The sequence below is a fragment of the Pleurodeles waltl genome, chromosome 4_1 (genome assembly GCF_031143425.1).
Source record: "Pleurodeles waltl isolate 20211129_DDA chromosome 4_1, aPleWal1.hap1.20221129, whole genome shotgun sequence".
In the NCBI taxonomy this organism is placed as follows: Eukaryota; Metazoa; Chordata; class Amphibia; order Caudata; family Salamandridae; genus Pleurodeles; species Pleurodeles waltl.
The window spans coordinates 59,127,730-59,139,045 of NC_090442.1; the positions used below are offsets into that span (position 1 = coordinate 59,127,730).

Here is an 11,316-nt window from a genome sequence, read left to right on the forward strand (position 1 = left end):
TCAGAGTATTTGCAATAGGAGCCTCAATGAGCTTCTATGGTCCCATCCTCTCTACACCCAAAACACCGTGATCCAGGCTATCATTACATCTGACCTCTTCTGGGGGTGATGTTCTGTATTTGGGTATTTCACAGACTACTAAAACATCTGCAAATATTACAAAACACAGTGGCATGCCTGCTCTTGTGTATCCCCAAACACCATCTGGTTTCCTTTCATCTATGTGATCTTCACTGTCTGCCGGTCAAAAAGTGCATTACATTTAAGGCCCTCTGATTTGCTTTTCATGTCTTTGTCAATAGTGGTCACATATTTTTTAGACACCTGATTCAACCATGCATTCCAACCAGGGCTTGAGGGCCTTTAATTGCAGCTTGCTTATATACCTAGACTCAGAAGAGTCAGACAGGGAGGAAGGACCTCCTGGTTCTTGGCGTCCAACCTTTCAAACTCCCTTCTGCTTCAGAGACCCCATGAAGCAATCTTAGAAAACCAATGGAAGACCAGGCTCTTTTGACTCTTTGTAGGTCTTGTTATGTAGGTTATTCATTAACACTGGGGAGCCCTGGTTGGGTAGCAGTGAGCTGTATAAATGTTAAACATAAACATAGATCACTGGGGAAATCTGAACACCACTGTCATAGGATGGTGGAATATAGATCTGGGGTAGCACCTGCAATGAGAAAGAAATACACAGTCCTATAGGAAAGAACCTAACAATAAATAAACACTCTCAACAGAGAACTAAATCAAACACTCACAAGCTTGATGAAGCCAGCATCACTTCCCAATTTCATTGGCCTTTTGGTGCTGAGATGGGGCCTTCAGAGAGGATGAAGGTGCCCTCTGCATGTGAGGCAGATGGGTAGCCCTGGGGCTCTTGCAGTGGTATTTTGTCAGTCTGTGAAGTCTGGGGATCCTTCCTGCTGTCAATGGAAAGACGTGTTCTCCCACAGCAAAGATGCAAAGTGTTTTTCTCTTGGTCCTCTCAGAAACAGAAGAAGGTCATCAATCCCATCTTAGAGTCACTGGATGGGTTTTTAGCAGGAGGGAGGCTGGGCTTGACGGGTAGCATGCCCAGAACCAAACATATTTATGAAAGGGGTTGCGTTCTTGCACTATGCAACGTGGTGCATGCGTGATGCAAGCCCAAGATGTGATTTATCAAGCCACACAAGTCCACCTTGTGTGGCCCTGAGTGGTTTGATAAATCTGGAGAAACGCATGGTAGCGCAAGTTGCTACTTTGTGTGACTCTGCCCCAGGGAGGCATTCCATGTGTGTTGCATGGGTGTTTGATGCACTCCCATATTTACCATAAATGGTAGACCTGGGAATGTGCCCAAACTGCTGCGCCTTCCCAAGTGAGGCGTAACAAGGAGAAATATCATTATTTCTCCTTGTAACTTCCTCCTTGTTAGAAATGGGGTCTTTGGTTGGCAGTAAGGTTACCCCCTGTCCAAGCAAGGACCCTCACTCTAGTCAGGGTAATTCACACACAATTCAAACTATCCTGTGCCCTCTGATAGCTTGGCACTGAGCAGTCAGGCTTAACGTAGATGGTAATGAGTAAAATATTTGTGCAATAAATCATACAATAACACAATATAACACCATAAAAATACACCACACAGTGTTTAGAAAAACATATAATATTTATCTGATAAGATGCAGGTCAAAACAATTAAAATGCAATAAGTATATTTTGAGATATCACTGAAAAGTGATATAAAGTGTCTTAAGTCTTTTAAAAGCAGAACAAAGTCTCTTTCAAGCACAAAGTACATGGTTCATGTGAAAAATCTCTGTAAAGAACCGCAGAGGAGGAGTTGCATGGAAACAAAGGGGTGTGCATCGATTTCTCGGGCCACACACGGCGATGCGTCGTTTAGTTTTCACGCAGGGACGGCTGTGCATCGATTTCCGGTGCTCGGTCGTGGATCCTCTTCGGGTTGCGGGGTTTTCAGACACCCCGGGGACGATGCGTGGATTTCTGGCGCTGCTAGGATGAAGTCACAGGAGCTTTGTTGATCCGGTAGGTGTTGCGTCAAATTTTCTACCGCACGGCAGGCGCTGCGTCAATTCCTCTCTGGAAGTCGGGCTTCGTTGTTCCAGCTCAGCAGTGCGTCGATCCGGTGAGGCCGCGCGTCAAATTTCCAGTCGCTATGCTGGTGCTGCGTCGATCTTCTCATTGCGAAGCCGGGCTGTGTCGTTTCGGTTCGGCGTGCAGTGAAGTTTTCACTGTGGTGCAGGCTGTGAGTCGTTTCTGGCAGCCTGTGCGTCTAATTTCACCGCACAAGGAGTCCTTCTTGTAGAGATGAAGTCTTTTTGGTCCTGCGACTTCAGGGAACAGGAGGCAAGCTCTATCCAAGCCCTTGGAGAGCACTTCTTCACCACAGCCAGAGAGCAGCAAGGCAGCAGAGCAACAGCAAGGCAGCAGTCCTTCAAAGAAAGCAGACAGGTGAGTCCTTTGAGCAGCCAGGCAGGTGTTCTTGGCAGGATGCAGGTTCTGGTTCAGGTTCTCTTCTCCAGGAAGTGTCTGAGTTGGTAGGGGCAGAGGCCCTGTTTAAATACCCAAATATGCCTTTGAAGTGGGGGAGACTTCAAAGAGTGGCTTAGAAGTGCACAAGGTCTCCTTTCAGTTCAATCCTGTCTGCCAGGGTTCCTTTACGGGGTGTGGCAGTCCTTTGTGTGAGGGCAGGCTACTGTCCTTTGACATGCAAGTGTCAGGCCCTCCACCCTCCCCTTGGCAGGATGCAGATATATGCAAGTGAGGCTTCCTACTCCTTTCAGATCAGCAGCTACCTCTCAAACATTCTATGAGGGCAGCCTTTGAAGGGAGCAGGCCTCACAGCAGTGTAAAAACAGATTTAGGAGTTTTACACTACCAGCACATGTAAACTACACAGGTACATGTCCTGCCTTTGATCTACACAGCACCCTGCCCTATGGGCTACCTAGGGCACACCTTAGGGGTGTCTTATATGTAGAAAAGGGGGTGTTTAAGGATTGGCAAGTATTTTTAAATGCCAAGTCGAAGTGACAGTGTAACTGCACACACAGGCCTTGCAATGGCAGGCCTGAGGCATGGTTAAGGGACTACGTATGTGGGTGACACAATTAGTCCTGCAGCCTACTAGTAGCATTTAATTTACAGGCCCTAGGCACATGTAGTGCACTTACCTAGGGACTTACAAGTAAATTAAATAAGCCAATTGGATATGAGCCAATGTCACCATGTTTAAAGAGAGAGCATATGCTCTTTAGCACTGATTAGCAGTGGTAAAGTGCGCAGAGTCCTAAAGCCAGCAAAAATGAGGTCAGAAAAAGAGAACGAGGAAGGCAAAAAGTCTGGGGATGACCCTGCAGAAAGGCTATTTCCAACACTCCTTCTATGTGTGTTGCAGCACGCATAGAAAGAGGAAAATGCCTCAGGGGGTTGTTTTTGTGCAGGAAGGTGTCCCTTCCCACACAAAAACTGTCCTGCACGTAACAGAGGCACCCTTGCATCACGATGCAAGGGTGCCTGTGTCAGCACTGGGCAGCACATTGTACACCAGCACTGGGAAAAAGGATGGAATACGGCATAATATTTTAAGTACGGCCCTTTCCTATCATGCAGCAAGGTGACTTGCTGCACTTCCCAGCTTTATTATAAATATGCCCCTGAGTGAAAAGCTGGTGTGCTTAGCCTCTCCAGCTAAATGGAGTGCACTGGCAGGCATCATGCCAGGGGGGCTGCTTCTGTGGTAGGCCTCAGAACAGCCACTGAGCTTCACCTTTTTATGACTTCCTCAGAGGATGTACAATTCACCTGGTACAGGGCTCATTATGCTCTCTCATATCCAGGGCACAGGCAAGCAGGACAGCCACTCCCACAATGTGCACAGAGCTAGCTCCCTCCTCTGCAGTCAGGAGCGTCACACTATGAGGAAGAAAGAATGATGGTTGTACAGAAAAGTGAAAGAAGGTTGGACGGTTAAAAGGATGGAAAGGTGAAAGTAAGGAAGGCTAAAAGAAAGGCAGGAAGAGTGATAGGGAGGATGGGTGGATGAGGGTGTGGGTGGATGGATGGACGGAGGGGTTAGTGAAATAGTGGCTAGATGGAGGGGTGGGTGAAAGGATGGGTGGATGGATAGGTGGTTGGACAGATGAAAGAATGGCAGCATAAATAGAAATCTGAGTGGAAGGATGGATTGGGTGGATGGATCAATATATGGATAGATAGATAAAAGGATCAATTGATGGATGAAATGCCTTGGTGGATGGGTATATCGAAGGTTGGATGTAAGGATGGATGGATGCGTGGATAGATGATGGATGTGGGAATGTATGATCGAATGGCCAATAGATGGATGGAATGGTGGCAGATTGTATGATAAACGAGAGAATGAATGGATAACAGAATGTAGCAGTAAAATGGTGGATATTAGCGGGTGGATGGAAGGGTGAAAGGATGACTGGATAGATGCTTGGATGAAAGCATCAAGGGAGAGTCGGACTCACTTGCTTGGTGTCATCAAAACTTTGGTTCAAAGTGAGGGGTGTTTTAATTTTCTGGCTACTCTCTCACCCAGAGCTAAACACTCTGGAGGTTTTCGTGATGTTTCAGGCCTCCACATGATATCAGCATGTAAAGACCTAGCACCATGTCTCATTTTCTCATCCTCGGTCGTTCTCTGTGAGGCCTACCCTATGGACTCAAGCCACCAGTGTCAGTGGAGATCTAGCCTTTCAAGCTTTCCTCTGGCAATGGAGGCTAGGAGCCCTGGCAGAGATCATACCCTGCACATCACCTGCCCTGGGACAGGTGGAAAAGCTCAACGGAGCCCACCACCCGAGGCTGGAGTATAGTGAGTCTGGGAGCGGGTACTGGGAGAGCTGGAAAAATGGTCCACGAAGGTGGACTGGACCCGGATCTCTCAATTGGTACCCCATGTCTAAGAGGTATAGCCTTATATCATCCCAGCAATAACAGCAACAGCAACAATGACGATGATGATGATGACGGTGATAATGTTGACGATGGTGATGATGATGATGATGATGTGATGATGGCGATGATGATGACGATGATGATGATGATGATGATGGCGATGATGATGATGACGACGATGATGATAATGATTGGTTTCCCAGTCTCCTGAGGTCTCATCACTCTGAACAGACCATGGCCTGCTTCAAGTGCTTTATAAACAATTAACATAAAATATAATCACTATATCCATCATATACCGCCCGATAGAAACACTATTAACAATAATACTATCATAATAAAAGTGAATCAAAGATAATAATAATAGTTCTTTTTATTCTTCTTATTACTATTACTGCTCATAACAAACAATAGTCACAGTAACAGCAATACTAATGATAAGAAGAGGAAGAATTATTGTAGTAATAATAATAATAGCGATGATATTACTAGTCGCTGATAATATTATTATTGGTCGTAGTAGTAGCAGTGTTATTATTATTTCTATTATTATTATCAACAATAATAATAATAATAACAGCAACAACAATAAAGGCTTTAGTAGAAAACACACAATATGGATCGTGGCTGAAAAGAAGTTGTAGAGACATGAATGAACTAGAGGTTTTCCACCACGGTATGTGCTCTGGCCATGTTAGATCTCATGAAATATGGATTCATGTCCCATGCTGTGTCTGCTGACCATGCTACCTCCCATGTTCTCTGGGTCAGAATCCCATGCTGTACCTGCTGGGTGTGTTATCTCCCATGATCTGTAGGTTAATGGCCCATGCTGTATCTGGCTAGCATGTTATCTCCTATGACCTGTGGATTAATCCCCCATGCGGTATCTCTCAGGCATGCTATCTCCCATAATCTGTGGGTTAATGTCCCATGCGCTATCTGCTGGACATGTTAGCTCTCATGGCCGTTGGATATACTGTTTCATGAGGTATCTGCTGGGCATGTTAGCTCTCTGTACCTCCTGAGCATGTAAACTCTGTGTATCTGCTGAGCATGTAAACTCTGTGTATCTGCTGAGCATGTAAACTCTGTGTATCTGCTGAGCATCTTAGTTCTCTATCTATGGAACATGTACGCGTTGTGTATCTGCTGAGCATCTTAGTTCTCTATCTATGGAACATGTACGCGTTGTGTATCTGCTGAGCATCTTAGTTCTCTATCTATGGAACATGTACGCGTTGTGTATCTGCTGAGCATCTTAGTTCTCTATCTATGGAACATGTACGCGTTGTGTATCTGCTGAGCATCTTAGTTCTCTATCTATGGAACATGTACGCGTTGTGTATCTGCTGAGCATCTTAGTTCTCTATCTATGGAACATGTACGCTTTGTGTATCTGCTGAGCATCTTAGTTCTCTATCTATGGAACATGTACGCTTTGTGTATCTGCTGAGCATCTTAGCTCTCTGCATTTGCTGAGCATGTTATTTCTCATGGAATGTGGCTTAATCTTCTGTCTCCATACAGTCTCTGATAGTCCAACATGGAGCTTACAATGCAACACTTGACCTGCGCTACGGAACTCGGTACTCTGTTCAGATGAGAGCAAAGCCTGACGGGGAGCAGTGCGAGGGGTTCTGGAGCACCTGGTCGGATGTGCTTGACGTCACTGTGCCCATGTATGAGGGTGAGTTCTGTGAGAGAGCGGTGGTCTGGAAGGCTGGTGGTGTTTGGCTTGAGTTCCTTGTTGGTGCAGTGCCATTCTACACCAGAGCTCCTGTACTATGGCATTTTATGGCCCTTTTAAAGGGTGCATAAGCCCTAAGGATGGTCTGCTTGGGTTCAGAACAAGAGTAATCTACTGCAGTCATCAGGGGTTGTCCTCACATCTTTGCTTCTACCTAGTGTTACATTTGTCAAGTCATGTGTGCCAGGGGCCACCAGCACTGCTGGAAATGCTTATAATCAGCATTGGCTCTGCTCACTTTTTCCAGTTCTCAGCTCTTCTGATACTACTATATAACCATGTCATATTTGGCTGCCACAAGAGTGACACCTCTACTTCAACTTATTCTCAAAGTCACAAGTCTCATATTCAAGATTTCCATGTGCAAATGGTTGCATGTCCGGTATGGTGCAAACAGGAGCATGTGTGAATGGTTCCGTGGTCCGGTATGGTGCAGACTGGGGCTTGTGTGAATGGTTCGTGGTCCGGTATGGTGCCAGCTGCTGCTTGTGTGAATGGTTCTGTTGTCCGCTATGGTGCAGGCTGGTGCATGTGTGAATGGTTCCGTGGTCCGGTATGGTGCCAGCTGCTGCTTGTGTGAATGGTTCTGTTGTCTGCTATGGTGCAAGCTGTCGCTTGTGTGAATGGTTCTATTCGATACGGTGCCAGCTGCTGCTTGTGTGAATGGTTCCATTGTTTGCTATGGTGCAAGCTGTCGCTTGTGTGAATGGTTCCGTGCTCCAGTATGGTGCAGGCTGGGGCTTGTGTGAATGGTTCCGTGGTCCGGTATGGTGCCAGCTGCTGCTTGTGTGAATGGTTCTGTTGTCCGCTATGGTGCAGGCTGGTGCATGTGTGAATGGTTCCGTGGTCCGGTATGGTGCCAGCTGCTGCTTGTGTGAATGGTTCCGTTGTCTGCTATGGTACAAGCTGTGGCTTGTGTGAATGGTTCCGTGGTCCAGTATGGTGCAGGCTGGGGCTTGTGTGAATGGTTCCGTGGTCCGGTATGGTGCCAGCTGCTGCTTGTGTGAATGGTTCTGTTGTCTGCTATGGTGCAGGCTGGCGCTTGTGTGAATGGTTCAGTGGTCGGGTATGGTGCCAACTGCTGCTTGTGTGAATGGTTCTATTCGATACGGTGCCAGCTGCTGCTTGTGTGAATGGTTCCATTGTTTGCTATGGTGCAAGCTGTCGCTTGTGTGAATGGTTCCGTGGTCCAGTATGGTGCAGGCTGGGGCTTGTGTGAATGGTTCCGTGGTCCGGTATGGTGCCAGCTACTGCTTGTGTGAATGGTTCTGTTGTCCGCTATGGTGCAGGCTGGTGCTTGTGTGAATGGTTCCATTGTCTGCTGTGGTGCAGGCTGTCACTTGTGTGAATGGTTCCGTGGTCCGGTAAGGGGAAAGCTGGAGTTTGTTGAATTGGTTCCCTTGTCTGGTATGATTCAAACCCATGCTTACGTGAATGGTCCTATGTCCAACATGATGCAATGCGGAGCGTGCATGAATTGTTTCTTTGTCTTGTATGGTGCAAGCAGGAGTCTGAGTGAAGAGTTGTCTTGTCCTGTATGGTGCAAGCCTGAGCTTGCATCAATGGTTCCCTTGACTGGTATGATGCATGCCAGAGCTTATGTGAATGATTTCCTTTACAGGTGCGGTGCAAGCCTGAGCTTGCATCAATGGTTCCCTTGACTGGTACGATGCATGCCAGAGCTTATGTGAATGATTTCCTTTCCAGGTGTGGTGCTAGTCGGAGCTTGCATCAATGGTTCCCTTGACTGGTATGATGCATGCCAGAGCTTATGTGAATGATTTTCTTTACAGGTGTGGTGCTAGCCGGAGCTTGCATGAATGGTTCCCTTGACTGGTATGATGCATGCCAGAGCTTATGTGAATGATTTCCTTTCCAGGTGTGGTGCTAGCCGGAGCTTGCATCAATGGTTCCCTTGACTGGTACGATGCATGCCAGAGCTTATGTGAATGATTTCCTTTACAGGTGTGGTGCTAGCCGGAGCTTGCATCCATGGTTCCCTTGACTGGTATGATGCATGCCAGAGCTTGTGTGAATGATTTCCTTTCCAGGTGTGGTGCTAGCCGGAGCTCGCATGAATGGACACCTGGTCTGGTATTGTTGAAGCAGGAGCTTGTGTGAACGGTTCTCTTGTCCTGCATAGTGCAAGCAGGAGGTTGCATGAATGGCTTCTTTGTCTAGAATGGTGCAAACTGGAGCTTTCTTGAATGGTTTCTTTATCCAGTATGGTGCAAGCAGGAGCTTGCTGAATGGTTCCCTTGACTGATATGGTGCAAGCTAGAGCTTCTGTGAATGATTACCTTGCCTGGTACGGTGCCGGCTGGAGCATTAGTGAATGGTTTTTTATCCAGGATGGTGCTAGCAGGAGTTTGCTGAATGGTTCCCTTGACTGATATGGTGCAAGCTGGAGCTTCCGTGAATGATTCCCTTGATATGGTACAGTGCCGGCTGGAGCATTAGTGAATAGTTCCTTTATCCAGGATGGTGCTAGCAGGAGTTTGCTGAATGGTTCCCTTGACTGATATGGTGGAAGCTAGAGCTTCCGTGAATGATTTCCTTGCCTTGTATGGTGTAGTATGGAGCATTAGTGAATGGTTGTGTTGTGGTGTTAGCTGGACCGTGCATGAATGGTCGCCTTCTCCGGAAAGGAGCAAACCAGAGCTTGCATGAATGTTTGCCTTGTCTAGTACGATGCAAGTCAGATAATGTGTGAATGGTTCCCTTGTCCGCTTTGATGCAAGCTGGGCAATTTTGCAAGGGAGCCTTGTCCGTTTCGGGCATGAAAAGCTTTACTTGACTGGTTTCCTTGATTGCTTTGGTGGAAGCTGAAACTTGGCTGTGAGACTGATAGATAGAGTAACTGGCAGAGGGAATCTTTGTATTTTGATCAACGTGGAAAGGGCTGAAGGTACATGTGAAGGCCTGAGAAGACTTCTTAACTTGTCACTGAGACTTGACCCTGATTGCATGAGTACTCCTGTCAGGACCAGTAACAGTGTGGGATGCTTTTTGGTGGATGCATGCATCACTATGTCTGTGCGTGGGTGTGGTGAAGTTCTGCGTTAGACCAAAGTATTGCAAGAACAGTTGCATTATCAAATTTGGTGCACACCATAGCTTGCATGCATGGTTGTCTAGTCAGAATTGGTGCTAGCTGTGCCTGCATTTTTGGATCACTCTTTGAGAGTGGTAGGAAATCCCAGGACAGGTGTGTAAAGTCAGACGTCAAACAGATCGCACTGGGACCATGCAGCAGGTGATACATGGGACCATGCAGCAGGTGATACATGATCAGTATATCTCCAATCACGGTGTGCAGCCAGGAGTAGCATGCTGACCCCTACCTAGGGTAAGTAATGCCCTCCTCCCATCACTGTACCTCTTCCTCTCGTCCCTTGTGCTCCCTTCATGGCCTCTCTTCTCTCCTCAGGGTGGATACTGCTGATGGCGGCTGCTGCCTGTCTCCCATTCCTCACGATGCTCTTCCTGCTTCTGAGATGCACTTTTCCTGCCATGTTCAGGTAACATCACTGTAAACACGTTATACATCCTGGGAGCAGACACACCTTGCAGCTGGGAAGCACATTGAGGCCATTCAGTGCACATTAGATCAGTATTTCATTCATTCAGGTTCTATGGTCTTATTCCAGGACACCACTTTACAAGGACTGGGACAAGGTGTGTATGAAATTAAAATCCAGCCAGGGAAGATTCATGAAGGTGACAAACTTTCCATTTAATATTTCTCTCAAAACAAGTTTATGCATGAAACTTGTTCCACAAGCTGCTCTATTGCCTCATGCAGCTTTCCTGCAACATCTACATTTAGAGGGATGTTTTCCCCACTGTTCTTTTAAGAACTTTTCCAACTAAGTGAAGTTTGGTAAATTGGCAACTGTATATAAAGAAAACTCAGGAACTTGGCAAAACACAGCTTCACAAGTATGGAATACCCACAATTAGAATCCTTTTGAAGGATACTTAAAATAATACAACTCTATCAATTAGAATATTCTGGCAAGTGCCTTGGAAAGTCAAGCGCCTTGAGTGGTTCTGTGCTATTACATGCTATTACAGCTACTGTTGAGATGTCTGAGAGTGACAAACTCTATTGTATTTTCTGTTGTGTAACTTTAGTGGCACTTTACATGAGCCGAGAACAAGACATAGGTGATCATTTTGAACATGGTGAGATTGCCCGCCACCGACCATGCTGACGGTTGACAAAAGACCGCCAGTGGCGGCGGCAGGCATCCCGCCATACTCCTCCGCATGGAGCATCACCGCCATTGATGTCTGAGTGTATAAATGCGTGTGCGCATGTAGGTGTATGGGTGCATGAGGATGTGGGGGGTTGGGGTTTGGGGGGGACCTGTATGTAGGGTGGGTGGGTGGGGGATGGTGAGGGAGTAGCTGGGAGGCCTACATGGAGATTTGGGGGAGGAGGGTTGGGGGGTCGGTTTTTGGAGTTCGGAGGTGGGGGGTGGCAGTTCTAGGGGCTTGGTGGGGTCGTTGGGGGTAGTGGCAAGGGGGAGCCTGGTGTCACATACAGGTGACAGGAATGAGAATTTCTGTCACCCGTATGCCTTCCACCAGGGATTACCTGGAAATCCCTGTTGGAAATGGGATCA

At 47.0% G+C, this 11,316-nt stretch overlaps 1 protein-coding gene across 1 annotated transcript in view; it reads left to right on the plus strand.

Annotated features, from left to right (window-relative positions):
• Positions 1-10,210, plus strand: part of MPL (MPL proto-oncogene, thrombopoietin receptor) — a 71,785-nt gene extending 61,575 nt beyond the window's left edge. The window contains exons 9-10 of the mRNA XM_069227345.1: positions 6,466-6,625; positions 10,116-10,210. Coding sequence (XP_069083446.1) covers positions 6,466-6,625; positions 10,116-10,210 — 255 coding nt within the window. The remainder of the gene's footprint in view (positions 1-6,465; positions 6,626-10,115) is intronic.
• The last annotated feature ends 1,106 nt before the right edge of the window (positions 10,211-11,316 follow it).